Source organism: Coregonus lavaretus (genome assembly GCF_964263955.1).
Source record: "Coregonus lavaretus genome assembly, chromosome: 26".
Taxonomy (NCBI): domain Eukaryota; kingdom Metazoa; phylum Chordata; class Actinopteri; order Salmoniformes; family Salmonidae; genus Coregonus; species Coregonus lavaretus.
The window spans coordinates 24188608-24204272 of NC_140013.1; the positions used below are offsets into that span (position 1 = coordinate 24188608).

General features: G+C 43.2%; 1 protein-coding gene across 4 annotated transcripts; it reads right to left on the reverse strand.

Annotated features, from left to right (window-relative positions):
* Positions 1 to 307: 307 nt before the first annotated feature.
* LOC311101640 (hypermethylated in cancer 1 protein-like) lies at positions 308 to 15051 on the reverse strand. Of its 4 annotated transcripts, none has more exons than XM_084142775.1 (2): positions 14902 to 15051; positions 308 to 6544 (listed from the first exon to the last, which is right to left on the reverse strand). In XM_084142775.1, the coding sequence occupies exons 1-2, from the start codon at positions 14977 to 14979 to the stop codon at positions 4280 to 4282; spliced, it is 2343 nt and encodes a 780-aa protein (XP_083998901.1). In that variant the 5' UTR covers positions 14980 to 15051; the 3' UTR covers positions 308 to 4279. The 4 variants fall into 4 exon arrangements, with proteins under 4 accessions (XP_083998901.1, XP_083998903.1, XP_083998902.1 ...); XM_084142777.1 differs by having other exon boundaries at positions 308 to 6528; positions 14902 to 14960; XM_084142776.1 differs by lacking the exon at positions 14902 to 15051 and adding an exon at positions 12810 to 12939 and having other exon boundaries at positions 308 to 6528.
* Between the last annotated feature and the right edge of the window lie 614 nt (positions 15052 to 15665).

Below are 15665 nucleotides of genomic sequence, written 5' to 3' on the forward strand. Positions count from 1 at the left end.
AGAGAGAGCCCTCTTCTGAACTGGTTGTACTAAAAGTACACCACAAAGTGGGATGTTTTCTTTGGTAATAAGCTAATGAAAGTGGTAGTTATAAGGCCCAGTGCAGTCAAAAGCGTGATTTTCCCGTGTTTTATATATTTTCACACTATGAGGTTGGAATGATACTGTGAAATTGTGAAAATTATGATAATTCCCTTTTGGTGTAAGAGCTGTTTGAAAAGACTGCCTGAAATTTCAGCCTGTTTTGGTGGGAGGGAGTTTTGGCCAGCTGGTGACATCACCAGGCGTTAAATTAGTTAATTGCCAATAACAGCTAGTTTTCAGTTTTCCCCTCCCCACTCAGACCCCTCCTAGACAGACTTGTTTGAGAAATTGCTCTTTGCTAAGAAGCTTTTTTTAAATTATTTTTTTAAATTTTGATTGAAAACAATCACAGTAAGGTACTTAATTGTTACCCAGAAATGATATAATATTGATATAAAAACGGCTGCATTGGACCTTTAATTTTGAGGGGCTTTCTGAAAGTAGAGCACAGTAAGGAACAGCACAGTACAGTATAAGAGTGGACAGGGTTTACTCCCCTTTAAAAAAAAAGAACAAAAAGAAAGGAAGGAAGGAAGAGGGGAAAAAGAAGATACGGAGGCTCTTAACGTTTTCTGAATGGTTTAGAAGTAAGATCAGTCTTTCATATTTAAACAATGGGCTCATGTCCACCCTGCTGAGCTCTCCATGCTCCTCTCCCTCCCTGCTCCCTCCCAATCTCCATCTGTGTCTCTATCAGTCTGTGAGCAGAAACACACTGCACATCCTGCTCAACACTAAGGCCCAGCCAAGAGTTCACTTCCTGCTCCTCCACACCTCTCCTCTCCTTCACACCAGAACTATTCCCAGAACATACATTAACAGCCATTCATATACTCAAATAGCATGTGGACACAAACAGACAACCCAACACTTCCCCCTTTAAACTCGCACGCACGCACACACACAGACACAGACACAGACACACACGCTCGGCCCCCCTATATTAAGGGTAATTTCAGAACAGTAACGCTGGACATTATCTCGCTCTCTCTTCCTGTACGGATTCGGAGTGGTAGTGGAAATGATTTTTTCCTTGTTTTAACGGTGCAATAAAAGGAAAGTGGGAGATAGACTTTCAGGGAGAGTGAACTAATGAATGAGAGAGAGAATGAGCTGGAGGGATTTATACTCCCACCATCGACATCCACCTCAAATGGGCTGTTACCTCTTGTCTATGGGACTTCACATGTCCACTGCCCCTGTCATTTAAACTAGTTTCTTTTGTTATAACAAAACAGCTGTGCCCAAACAGTTTCCATGTAGGCTATTTTTCTAAATTAACTTTGGAGCCAAGTGTGGATTCTTGTGTTCCACGTAGGCTGCTGGGATCCGCTGCATGTCATGTGGTCCAAAACAAGCTGCCTTAAAGTGTGTTTGTGTATAAATCCACACACAGCCTTAGTTTGAATATCATCATCATCAGCTCACAAAGCCCCCTCCAGAGAAATGGGTCAAACATCACTCCTCGTGTGCAACCAAACACGTCACTAAACATTAAGGCTTCGGATAAAAAATAAAATACCTAATTCACATAAGACTGTTTATATGTTTCTTTGGAACCAGAGGCATTGCCTTGCGTCTTGCCTTACAAGCCCTATGAACATTTACATTTGTATATTCTGTTGAATTAAAGTTAACACTTTTGTTTCCAAAGTTAAGAGAAAATCACCAACTTGACTTTTCCTTATTAAGATAATGTCATTGGTCAGACACATAGAAAGCCTCTTTGAGGAAAGTAAAAAAAGGAACATGTACACAGAATATTAAGATAAAAGCGGAAAATGTTAATATCACATGTTATTAACAAAATTGTAAGACAAGTAAAACATCTCATAACCATGAAATAACCACAGGTTTAACACAGGACTATTGTCCCCTCAAAATAAAATAAAATAAGAACGTGTGTAAATGTCTGTACTGTGTGTCTGTATCTGCATGTATCTAAGTGTGTACGTGTGTGTTTGGTTGGTTGGTTGCTGTGTAGCTAAAGCGTTGCGTCCCCATGCTGGGTTCAGTCCTGAGGAAAGCACCAGTTTCACTTTGCTTTGGTTAAATTTCAAAAGAAAGAGAAAGATAATGTGACAGAAAAACAACACCTTGATATGCTCATTATGCTACAGAATAAAGCCCTTCAATGAATGTTGTACATGAATAAAATCCCACAATACTAGGGCTTACTGTCTCAGTCTCCAAGCTAAGGTTTTAAGATTCACTAAGTCTATCACAGTGCATTCATGGCTTTAGTCTTCACATTCACCTACTGAGGTTGGCATTGGCACTATAGTGGTCAACAAACTCCAATCTGACACAAGGTCCAACAACGTAGAAAAAGAAAAAGCCAGCATGCTCCTTGGAATAAACATTCCCCAAAAAAATATTTAAAAAAAATAAGTGCCTTCAACCCCAAACCCATAAGTGCTCATTGTTTTCTAAAGGAACTGGTCAGTTGATATTGAGGCGTGCCACTGTACTGTACTGTGCCGTGTTTGATAGCCTGCTAGCAGGGAGGCAGGGAGGCAGGGAAGGACAGATGTAGGACTCAGATCTGCAGTGCTCGGGTGTCTTGTTATGGTGTGGATCAGAGGGGCTGGATGGCAGGCATGAAATGGGGCGTCAGGCCGACAGACAGTGTGAATTGTCAGGGAGAATGTGAGATTTCACAGGGATTACTGGAAGACTGGGAGGCCAGCAGCTGGGGTGTGCTGTGCTGTTCACCCACACCGACGGCCCGGCCTGCCGCCGCACCACGAGCCAAGCACTGTCAACTAGCGCCCAGCTCTCATGTTCACAACGCTGTCACATTAGCAGCCCCTAGTCCCTGTGTGTGTGTGTGTGTGTGTGTGTGTATTAAGGCAGCAGCGGAACAGTCACTTTGGCCTGTCAATGATAGCACAGCCCTCTGTCTCTCAGACAGAGTTGAGACTATATGGGGGGGGGGGGGGGGGGTCAAAAGGTTTCAAAGTGGTTAGTACTATTTATCCGCAGTATGGGACAATTGTCAGTCCTGATGAATCATCTGTGTTAGAGGGAATTGCTGCTATTGATAGTGACTGATTGGTGGTAATTGACTCTAGCCTCTCAGCACTGACTTGGATGGCCTCTCGGTGCTCTCCTCTGGTGAGTTGTACAGCTGCACCCATCATTGTAAATATTACACAATGTCACAGGCAACACCCTTGCTTAGTCTACACTCCACACCACTGGATGTTAAAGCCATGGCGGAGGATTAGCGTGTCATCAATTGGGTATGCACCATGATGCGTCCCAGTTGTGAGATCACAGGGTTGTGCTGCTCGCTACTTTTCAATAACAATTTGAAGGCACTGGGACGCAAGTCCCAAAAATATTTTAAATATACAAATAAAGAGAGGTTATGGGTTCAAAGGTTTATGGCACTGGGTGTAAGAGTTATTAAGATACTATTACTGTCACTTAATTTGAGTCTCTCTGTACACAACATCATGATCATGAAGTACGTAACAACGGTGGAAAAACAAAGCATAGATCACTTGACCTAAATGGCGGAGTGAATGCTGTCTTCAGTTAGTCCCTCCCTCATGACTAGAACAGAGCATGGGGTAAAGCTGGATTGGGAGATACATGGAAAATCCAGTACCCCAAAAACATAATTAACAAAAAGTGTTCCAATCACTTGCAAATCCCAAAGGTTTGGCTTTTTCTTTTGTCCAACGTTCCTTTCAGTTCTGGCCAGGAGCCCTGAATCTTGTCCATATGTGCTTTTTTCCATTTTATATACATTTACAATAGTAATAGTACAATAGTATGTTTAGTACACAGGTTTAGGGTCAGATTGCAACACTTTCTTGCAACAGTTTCTTTGGTTTTTCATTACGTACAAAAAATAAATAAAAACAATTGCTTTTTGGTTCTCAATTTGTTTTTGGCTCGGTGGTTTAATAAAAAAAACATTGTTTGCGTATACATAAATACTACACTGTTTTGAGTGGGTATTCCTTGGTCAAAATAGAAAAGAAATAGCACAGTTCATCTTCTAGGAAGGTTTTTGAAATGCATATAATGCAAACTTTGGAAAAGAAGGCACTTATTAGGGTCCTTTAGGCCAGGTATTGGCCTTAGTCTGAGGTGCAGATACTGATGGAGTTGAGGTGAATGACATTAGAATACTGTAAGTTAAGTTGTGTGCCCACAGGACTATGTTGTAGCCAATGCCGTCTTAGCTGGGGGAGTAGCGGTCAATGGTACGGGAGTGGGAGTCAGAGAGGGACCCCTGGGGAGGGGGCAGGGCCTGGACCCCCAGGACATCCATCTTGTCATGGTGGCTGAGGCGCAGGTGTTCTGCTGCCAGTTTGGACAGCGGGAACAGGCTCTCCATGGCATGCTCTGCCAGCAGCTCAGAGGCCTTCTCCTGCTTCAGCCCCAGGTGCTCTGCTGCGTATTTACTCAGGGGGTAGATCCCCTCCGCAAAGTCTAGCTTCAGCTTGCCGTCGGCCGTCAGCGCCCCTCCGGTCCCACCACTGCTGTGCATCTTCATGTGGCTGATGAGGTTGCGCTGCTGGGCGAACTTGCCCCCGCACACCTGACACTCGTAGGGCTTCTCCCCGGAGTGGATGCGCATGTGCTCGGTGAGGCGGTACTGGCGGGTGAAGCGCATGCCGCAGTGGTCACAGGCAAAGGGCTTGAGTCCCAGGTGACTGCGCATGTGGCGGGTCATGGTGCCGCGCTGGGTGAACTTCTTGCCACAGATGCTGCAGGGGTAGGGCCTTGTCAGCCAGTGGGTCTTCTCGTGCTGGCGCAGCGTGGCCGGGTCCTTGTAGGACTTCTCACAGGAGTTGCAGCGATAGGGTCTGATGATCTCCCCCAGGACCCCAGATGTCAGGCTCTGGCTGGACTTCCCCTCCAGGTAGGACAGGCTGCCCAGGCTGCTGTTGCTGTTCAGGCTGCCGTTACCGTTGGTGTTGCTGCTGTTGTTTTTGGGGTTGCTGTTGCTGCTACCCATCTCCCCTCCAGAGTACAGCTCCTCCTCTGTGTGGGTCTCCACGTGGGCGTTGAGCTGCTCAGAGCTGGGGAAGCCCTTGTCACAGGGGATGCACACGTACAGGTTGTCCCCAAAGCTCTCAGGCTCGTAGGGCAGGTGGAACCTCCCCATGGCCCCTGTGGGTGATGGGCGACCCTCACTACTGCCTGTCTCCTCACTGCCTGACCCACTCTTCTCATCCTCCCCGTCACACCCCACCCTACGGTAGCGATCATCGCTCTCCTCCCCTGCCTTGTGATGGTGGTTGTGATGCTGGTGGTCTTGATCTCCGTTTTGACCCCCTTCCTCCTCATCCTCCTCATCCTCTTCATCCTCAGCTGTGTATGACAGTGGCTCATGCTTCACCCAGCGGTAGATGTTGCCCATCTCCCTGCCGGGCTCTCCAGCCTCTGTGGGGGTGTCGGGGCTGGGAGGGCAGGGGTAATGGTCTGGACCTTGGGAGCTGGAGCGGTGGAGGTGGGGCAGGTGGGGCCCCAGGGGCTGGTTGAGGTGGGTGTAGGAGTGAAGGGGGAGAGACCCAGCCTGATCAGCCATTTCCATCTTTTCTGTGGGGTAGGCCCCGCCGTTGGCCTCCAGCATGGGGCTGGTGCGGCCGCTCAGCACCCCCTCCCGCTCCTCATCATTGTGGGGCAGGGCGTGAGCCAGGTGGGGGTGGGAGGGCGTGTTCTGGGACTGGGAGCTGGGGCTCTTCTTGGAGAGGTCCAGGCCATAGATGGGGGAGCAGTTCCTGTCAGAGTGGGCTGGGCGCAGGCTGGGCTGGGCCGGCAGGGCTGAGGGTGTGGAGGGGAACACCTGAGGAACCTGAGAGGTTGGGGCATACAGCTCCCCTGCATGGCTGGCATGGGGGTGGGGCGGCAGCTCCTCTAGTGGTGGGGCACGGGGCGTGTGGGTGTTCACAACTCCCCCTGGATAGCAGGACTGAATAACACGGGTGGACACCCGATACCTGCCCACTCCCCCTAAACCCAAACTACTGGGGCCCATCTTCCCATAGGGCAGAAAGGCAGGAATGGGGCGAACAGGGTACTTCCCATTTCTCCTCAGCTTCTTCTTACACAACGCCACTAAGTCCAGCAGCTGCAGATAGCTAGCTGCAGCCAGCACGGCCCCCAGGTTGGGCTCTGTTGTGGAGCTGGGATCTCCCTCGGTCAGGCGGCCCGTGTAGATGTAGTCTAGAATGACCCGGAACACCCCGGGACTCACCATCTCGTGGTCTAGGTTGATGAGGTTGTCATGGACGACCAGGGACTTCAGGTAGAGGCTGCTGGCGGCCAGAATATTCTTGTGGGCTCGGAACAACGCGTTCTGCACCACGATGATGACATCACACAGGAAGCCCTTGGTGCGCTGGGTGTTGAGTTGCAGGAGGAGGTGCCTAGCATGACTTGGAACTTCCATGGCATGGAGCATCATCGTCAGACCGCCACCTAAAACAGCAGATATCTGTAAACGTCACGCAGAGCCAATAGTATCAGTCCACAACACACAATCAGTCAATATCTACTATACATATTTCCCAATTTTTGTATATTTTCTTATATTGTATTATGCTTGCATGATATTGTGGCACATTTTCCAATTAGTTTTTGTCTTCTTTTTATCTGTTTAGGTGAGACATTTAAAACGAATGTATTTTTCATACATAAAATGTAGTCTCAGTGCTGACAAGGGTCTTTTTTGGCATCCGTATATAAAAAATAAATAAAGTGAACTAAAATCTACTACCGCCAGACATCTCAATCTTCAACTCGAATTTAGGGCAGTCAATTCAGGAAGTAAACTTTGATAACAATTCAAAATAAAAATAAAAAAACAGCATCCATTTTCAATGACTTCCCAATACATTTTTTTACATTTAGTTTAATCACATTCACTTCCGAGAGAGAGAGAGAGAGAAAGAGAGAGAGAGAGAGAGAGAGAGAGAGAGAGAGAGAGAGAGAGAGAGAGAGAGAGAGAGAGAGAGAGAGAGAGAGAGAGAGAGAGAGAGAGAGAGAGAGAGAGAGAGAGAGAGAGAGAGAGAGAGAGAGAGAGAGAGAGAGAGAGAGAGATCACCCAGCCACATAATAATACACACAGGCACAAACGAGCAGACCTAACTCACTCTATTAAATTAATAAAAACAGGAACATTTTACATACAGATATGGATATGTTTTCTTGTTGCCGGCTTCCATAAAAAAATATTCCAGAGGTGGTGTGTGCAGTGTTTTAAACAAAGCGGAGAGTGAACATTTTGCAAGTATGATGAACAGCAGGTATAAACCTGTGGAGGGAGAAGACGGGTCCAAAAAAAGATGTGTCTTTGAGCTCCCATTCGGCCCAGTCATATAAGGAACTCTGATCACACAGGATGTAAATCAAGACAAAAATTAGAAGCTCCAATGCTTTAACTTTAGATGAACTCTGGGATTCTAACGTGGACACACATGCTTCTCGCATACCAACTCACACACACACAATCACTCAAACACACACACTCAAAAACTTGTGTGTTGTTGTACTAAGGCTTAAGTAAACATTATTAACTGTACAAATTTAGCAGGATGTATTGTTCAAACATTTGTGTCTGAGGATACTTTACTGGTGAGATGAAACAGTTTGTAACTGTCCCTAAGGGCTTGGTCTCGCTGATGGAAAACAAGCAACTAAATAAATAGCGGTCTTCCTGACATAAGTTCATCATCTTATTGTTTATTTCATTGACTATAAGCCCCCAGTCAGAGGGACAGGGAAGCATGAGATTTCAAGCTGACATTTAATTACCTACTGAGCCCTCCTTAAGACACTATTCTGCCCACGACCAGGCCCTGCAATCCCACTGCACACCACACATTAACATATCAAGGGATCCATCTAAAGAAAAGCAGTTCATGTGGGTCTTAAACAGAGTTTTATACCCTGGCTGTCTCATAGCCTGCCATTCCTATCATTTAAAGACACACCTTAACACCTCAGTCTTAAGGAGTTTGCTGTGTAGTTGTGTTGATATATGTTTAGAATTACCCAAAAGTAACTTTGCCATTTAAAACATGGTCTCGTTTTGGTGAAATAAAACCCATAACCTAACCATTAACAGGTTTCCACTGCTGCTCCCTTAAACGCTGCGGTCTTTCATATCTCCCAGATCATATTTTACTAGAAATTCCACAATATGAGGAGCAAATCAAAGAAAATCAAAGAAAAGGAACAGGTCATTCAATATGCGAAGAATTTCAGGCATATATCTGAGCACTGCGCTACTCGATTGGTGCGCTGTGCGCAAAGCATAGCCCTCATAGGCTTTTACGCATGAGGTTGGGACAGGCGCGGATGTTTCCCCAGGGTGAATGGGAGTGCACCTTACACTTTTATTCTGTCACAGCACACTATACATGGCCTGAGAGAATAAAAAGGCGGCATGAAACAGAGATCTAGGCTACTCTATCCCCTTTACGCGCTTCGACAAATATACCACCACTTTATGGGATGCCAGCCTTCAATTATAAAGAGGGTTTTATTTAAATGTTTCAAAGGTAGAGGAGAAAATATAGCAGGCATATATTTATAAATTATGATTTTTTAAAAATAAATTCTGGAAACATGCACACCTGTCCAACGTGCAGCAAGAGAGTGGGCTTGCATGTATGGCACAATTATGCTATACTTTGCTTAGGTTAGTTTCCGTGTGTTTGATTGCTATCTAACTCTGATGTTTTATGAAATCGTTATCATGTCACACACTTAGGCTACACACAGGCACGCGCACACACACACACACACACAGGTACACGCATACACACACACACACACAGGCACGCGCACACACACACACACACACAGGTACACGCATACACACACACAAATTATCCATGGCCTAAACAGCTAGATAAAAAAGAACCTTGCATGTGGCAGCGCACCGGCCTCCACCACTAAATCCCTGTTTCTCTTGCAGGTGCATGACAAATCAAAGTGAACGTGGTTGTAGCCTCTACGTAAAGGCGGGTTTGTCTTTTTTTTTTTGTATCGTTTGGATATATCAATTGCAAAATTAAAATGTTGAATATTAACACATTTAAAGGTGTTTTCTGAAGAAAATATGAATTGTGGGGCGAAAAACGAATTAAAATTAAATATTATTAGAATGATCATCCAGTTAGAATAAACGAATGAACTGTCTGTCATATCTGTAGAATTGGTGTAATATGCACATTGTGCTTTTATCTTGTTGCAACACCCCAACACGCCAAGTGAAAGAGAAGGAAGTGGTGACCAAAATAAATGATGCATTAAAAACCTTTGTCTGAGCATCATGCATTAATAGTTAGGCTACTGTATCCTCCTGTCAGCCTATCAAAGACAGCCCTCTAATCCACTGAGCAAATCAAACGTCTTAAAACTGTGAGAGAAGCATCTCAGTGCAAGGTTATATTCATAATTCAAATATCATTCACCTGCACAAAATAGGATGAGGCTACTTTATTTTTCATATTCATATCTATCTCTCTCTCTCTAACCTATAGATTGTTTATTCTCAATTATTAAACGTTTTTAAATTATTCGAAAAGTGTATCATCACAATGAGTGATCTTTTGGAATATGATTCACCAGTAAGTGATATTTCTCAATAACTTCTATGGGTCCTGAAGGTTCTTGTGTCTGTTATCTACATTCTGAATATTTTCCTGTACCATGATTTGTTTCCGTGTGGTTAGTTATAGGTGAATGCTATATTTGGTATAAGGGGGTGACTTCTTTGAAAACAGCGCTTGAGTCACCTTTGGGACAGTTTGGTATCCATGATACCCGTGTTGTGTCTGTGTTGTCACTGCTCTGGTTTGGGGGTGAGGCTGGGTTTAGATATAGGGGTCTGCTCTCGGTTAAGAACACACTCCACACTTCCTATCCACGCCTTCTGCCTGTCTGATTTACAGGGAACGACTTTGTATGCATATAGGTTTACCATGTTTATGCAGAAATTCCAGAATTTGGTATTAATTAGAGCAACTTCCTACACAACAATATTGATCTGGGACATCAGTGTAGTATTCTTTCGTTTGAGAATGGTCTATTTAAGGCACTTAATAATAAATTAACGTTGCAAATAAAAAAATATCTACTTAATGATAGCAAATTAAATGCTAATTGTGTTTAATGCATGCTTTATTTAGTCTATTCTAAATTAATGTATTTAGAGGTTTCGAGTAACAACAAACATTTGGGGAAATAGCTCAACTGTTTGTTTTCATGCTGTGAAATACTATCTATCATTGCTGTTGCCATTTTGTTTAGGAGTATAACATGAACCCTGGAGCCGCTGAGCTCTATAGCGCAAGTTTCATAAGGCCTTACTTAGCAGGATATTTTTGTGAATGGCTTGTATAAACGCAGTAGAGCATGAAACCTTATTTAATGAAAACCACACTTGAGGCTTTGAAAGTAGCCTAAGGGGTGGGTGTCCTGCGTTTAGCCTACGCAGTGCAGAGAGATGGCTCGAATTATATCGACATTGTTTGATTTTAGACAAGGCCAGAGACATTTGTATTTTACACTTGCTCTATAGTCAGAAGGCTAGAGAAGTGAGTTTAGAGGTTTAGACACAGATGTCAAAACGAGTCTGTCACCTTATCAACGCAACCTCGCCTTTTACCTTGGTTATGAATTTGACTCGCTCTTTCGTTCACTTCCTTATTAGGGGCATTTCAAATGCGACACTCAGCTGAAACTCTCGAGTTGCACGCCTCATCTCTCTAGAATACAGACCCCAAGATTTTCATTCATAATCCCGCCGGGAGACATGTGCACACGATCCCCGTTATTAAAGGGGCCTCTTTCTCAGAGCTACAGTGATAGCAGTTGTCAAATTGACGATACGATCCCTGATTTCCATTATTGTTATAGCGCTGTCTCAAAAACCAAATCATAGGACTCAAGGCCTATCGATGGACAGAGAAAAATGGTTCCAACAAATAATATGTTTTATTTGTTTTAAAATACGTTTTTGCTGTTAGTTTCCTTGTCACTACTAAATTGTATGAGAAAGGCCAACAATACTTATTTGAAAAATGTGCCTCCTTTTTAAAAATATATTTGCCTGCAGTAAAGTTTGTAAAATTGTAAAAGATACGTCTACTTTTGTGCAACCATGTCTTAATTAAATCATTAGATTTTATTGAACACACCGAGAGGGGAAGTAGGCCTATAGGCCTACAAGCTCAAATTTTGTATGCACTATGAGGCACATGTCCTTTTAACAAAATAGACTCGCCTACTCCTGAGTCCTGTCAACTTCTTCAGAAAATGTAATTATATGCCTACTCAATGCGTCCATTAGGCTATAGATCTTTACAACATTTCTTAATAAATAAATCGTTTATTAAGAAATTGACCATTTGAGAAGTCATTTGTTATTCAGGCTCATAGGCCTATTTTCTTTAAAGATAGGATACATTTTCCACAACAACAAAACCATTTTTAACATGATATAATTGATTTAGGTATCCTAAATCTCGCTTTCTCAATCTCTACTCCTGTAATCTTGTCCTCGTATTAGACAAATCACGAGACTTCAACGCGCATAAAACCATCGCTGACTTCTATAGTGCATCACCGTCGTTATCTCAGTCAGATAACCATATGAGTCTACACTAAATCATCTCCACAAATATTGAACAAAGGGAAATTCAAGCAGCCCTACATTTCATGGAAATAACTGTAGATTAGTGATAGCCTATGACATAGGCCTATACATGCGTAACGTAACAATATTTTTTTGATTGAGGAATTTAATTTCATACACTGTTCTGTTTTGATAAACGACATCACTTAAATGTTGACATAGAAAGGTACAGAGGGTTTGGGAGAGGAACAGAACAGGAACAGAAGTTAGAGCCGTCATCGCTCTCCCTAAAATCGAATCAACTCCATGAGAAGCGCCATGAACCCTTCATTAGTCCGATGCTAGGCAAACTGTGACCTATAGCTGCACGGTGGTGGGGAGTGAACGCTGCACCGAGACCCACCGCATCAACCTAACTCTGACTGAGGATGACGCATCATGCTGAACACCCAGAGACTTAACTACATTTACATTTTAGTCATTTAGCAGACGCTCTTATCCAGAGCGATTTACAGTTAGTGAGTGCATACATTTTTTCATACTGGCCCCCCGTGGGAAACGAACCCACAACCCTGGCGTTGCAAGCGCCATGCTCTACCAACTGAGCTACACGGGGCCACTACACTGTTTTCTGTATAAAACTAGATAACTACACAACCATCTGATGACAATAGGTGACATATAGGTTAGGCCTACTTCACATCAAATAATCCAATAGAAATCTTACCTTGTTATAGCTTTTACAGAACTTAGTCCAGTGATCCGTTTAACAAGATACAATTATGTAGGCTATTCGTAGTTTGGTAAAGTGGAGATGAGAATGGTTGAATGAAACAAAAGGCTGCTCACATAATCAACCATTTCTTATTACAAACAAAAATGTATAGACTAAGGGGTTCCATCGCAAAATTAGGAAAACACGATTATGATTTTAAAAATTCCTAATTTTTGCTTTAAAAATACGCACAAATGAACCAAACACTAAACGCGCGATAAAACCCCTATGTTCACATAAACATCGCTAAAAAGTGTAATATTGTCTATATCTGGTCTCAATAATGTTGCCTGTTTTGTAGCTGTACTGGACTTTAAAAAGCTGGTATTGAAACGTTACCTGGATGCCCGATCTCTTCTGCCATCCGATCTAAATCTCCCTTAATGATCATCTCAACAGTCTTTTGGAGTAATTTCTGACGTTTCAACTTTGAACTGCCAGCCTCCAAAAACCATGCCAGTTTTCCAAGCACGACTGCCAACTATTTTTATTATTAATTGCTATGAATTTCTTGTTACTCTCTCTCTCTCTCTCTCTCGCTCGCTCGCTCTCTCTCTCTCTGCCCCTCCCCTCTCCCTCTCTTTCTCACCCCCTCCTATTATAAATACGTGCTTAGTCCAGCATCAGTTTCCTCCTGCTTTATTTTTGTAATTTCCTCGGCAATTTTTTATGTGTCGAGGCAATAACCCGCGCGGGGATGATAATGGAGCCTCTATGCGCCCTAAGTGTTTTAGCGCCCCGTGTGATGTCAGTCTTTAATAAAACTAAAAGGTAAAATCGAGGGCAGGAACTTCAACTGACCCCCACTTGAACTTCACAACACATCGCTGCTTCGTCTTAAAGAGACAGGTCTTTATTGTATATCACACGGCCCACTGCAGTCCCGCACTGAACTGAAGTTTGGAGACACATGAGACCCGTAACAAAAATGCATATTGTCCACAATTAGACTATGGGAAAATAGCCTACACACCGATAGATGATGGCTGGTTTATTCATATGCCATTTGACTGAAACTGATCTATAACACTACACCCTTTTAGTTAATGGATATTTCAATTAAACCTACTGAGGTTAATCTTATGATAGTGTTTAAAATGTGCTATAGATATTGTGTACTAGTCCTAGTGGGTGAACTGTTGATATCATATACGGATGTGACATTCTACAGTCCAACCCCCATTGGCTAACTAAGAGCCACCTCATCATTAGAGTTGGGTGTCTAGTGTATGTAGCCTAATGCCTAACGAGTCTCACCTGCTTTGGTAAAGACAAGGAGACAAGAGCTTACAGTAAGTAACCTGCCACGGCCCACATCCTGCGAGACTCGGAGCACTGACAGAGGTGGGCAGGGAGGAGCAAAACTCTCTCCCCTGATATTTTTTATCCATCCATCAAATATAACTATAAGGTAATCCTGCAACCATACACTATATAGTAACCTAGTGGTGCAGTCATTGGCCTTCTTTGTTTTCGTGCGTAAACGTTGTTTTCGTGCGTAAAACGTGGGCCTATTTTGGAACGGAAAAGGTACCTCTACGTTTGGGGTAGGCTACATATACACGCAGTACCAGGTGATTAAGTGTACACATAAATTGTACTGTAAATTAGCCCAAAAATAATTACTATATATATATCCATCATGACAGCTGTTAGGGTTGTTCAGGGCTTTTTTGTTTTCAGGCCTACAGTGATTTCCGTGTTCCACACACAGTAGTACACTGTAATGAAATTGATAATGTGTGTACCAAAAAAATATTGTAGCCTTTGCTATTTTTAATACACAGTAATGGGCCTAGTTGCACTATTATGTTGGCTGACAGAGTCTGAAAATCATGAAATCTCTCTCAATCAACCTTTCTCATTTACATCAGTTGTAAAACTTTTTGAAGCTGAGCATATGTCAGGATTTTTTTATATCAATTGACTGTATGTATACAATCTTTGGCTACTAATTGTAAAACCGTTCTGTTAGTTGTCACTGCGAATGGACCTTTTGCCCCTATCGCGAACATCTTAATAAGTTAACAACATTGTTTTGAATTACTACGGCATGTTTCCTCTCTCGAATCGTTCCAAGAAAAAATTGCAACTTGTCTTCAATAGATTTTTTGAAATAGGCCTATAGATTCTCACGAGAGATTTTGTTTGACATTTTCCCCTAAGCAACCTCACGATCATTTAAAGCTTTTAAAATGCGATATAACATGCCAGCACCGGACGTGTAAGTTAAGTCTATACTTGCCAGCTGTCAGACACAACTGATAAAAAAGTAAATAAATATATACATAAGTAGGAGAGCTCGTATAGCCTATTGCCTTCACTGACTGAATGCACCTGAAGTCGCGGTAAGTATCCAGACGCGATGTCAATATGCATGAGGCTAGCGGAGGGCATCGCGCTCTCTCTCTCCCATCTGTCATTTACCCACCTCGGACTCATGTCTGGTGTCGTGGCCGTTTATGAGTTCTCCACCTCGGGATTCCCCCATACAGACTTCCACGGTCATTCGCACAAAATTCCGTGCTATTACCAACCTCTTCCGTGCTTTCTCCTGTTCTCTATCACTGTTCGCCCCTTCTCTCTGCCCCGCACACTCTTTTATTTGTCATGTGCAATAGTACTATATCAGACACCTCTTCAGATTTGGTCGGGGTCCGATCAGACCAAGGTTTATGGCCGGGTGGATGCGCCCACAGCGACACCCAATGGTTGGTATTCTAGGATGTAATGTGCGCAGCAGCAGCCTTCTTTGCGTAAAGGTACGGTCATTCACTGCTAAACCCGTTCATTTGCACTTTGTGCTTATGTTCTATTTGGAATTATGAAAAATCCATATTACCCTATTTCTTTGTTTAAGTGTATAAACTTTCTCCATACTCCAAGCTGTATGTGAACATTTTCTGTCAGATTCACTGTATTACCAGACATGCCAGTGTACTGGGGCAACCTCAGTTGATGGCGCATAGAATATATCACCCCATCAGTAAAGCACACAAATCCATATCGATGCCGGTCACTATTTCTTCGAAAACTTTCTAATGTGATGTTATTTTTTCCCTTAATGGCACAAACATGGGCAACGATGGGCACAATACTTTTAACTATCTATATAATCCATAATTTAGAAAATACCTAAAACTGTTCCAAAAACATTACCCTTTTTCGCAAAAATCGATGGATTATTAAAATCAG

Excerpts from the sequence above, each read along its gene's own strand:
- LOC311101640 (XM_084142775.1), bottom strand. The coding sequence starts at position 14,979 with ATGACCGTGGAAGTCTGTATGGGGGAATCCCGAGGTGGAGAACTCATA. Across the intron at positions 6,545-14,901 it reads ACACCAGACATGAGTCCGAG|ATATCTGCTGTTTTAGGTGG; the intron begins GTGGGTAAATGA and ends TGACGTTTACAG.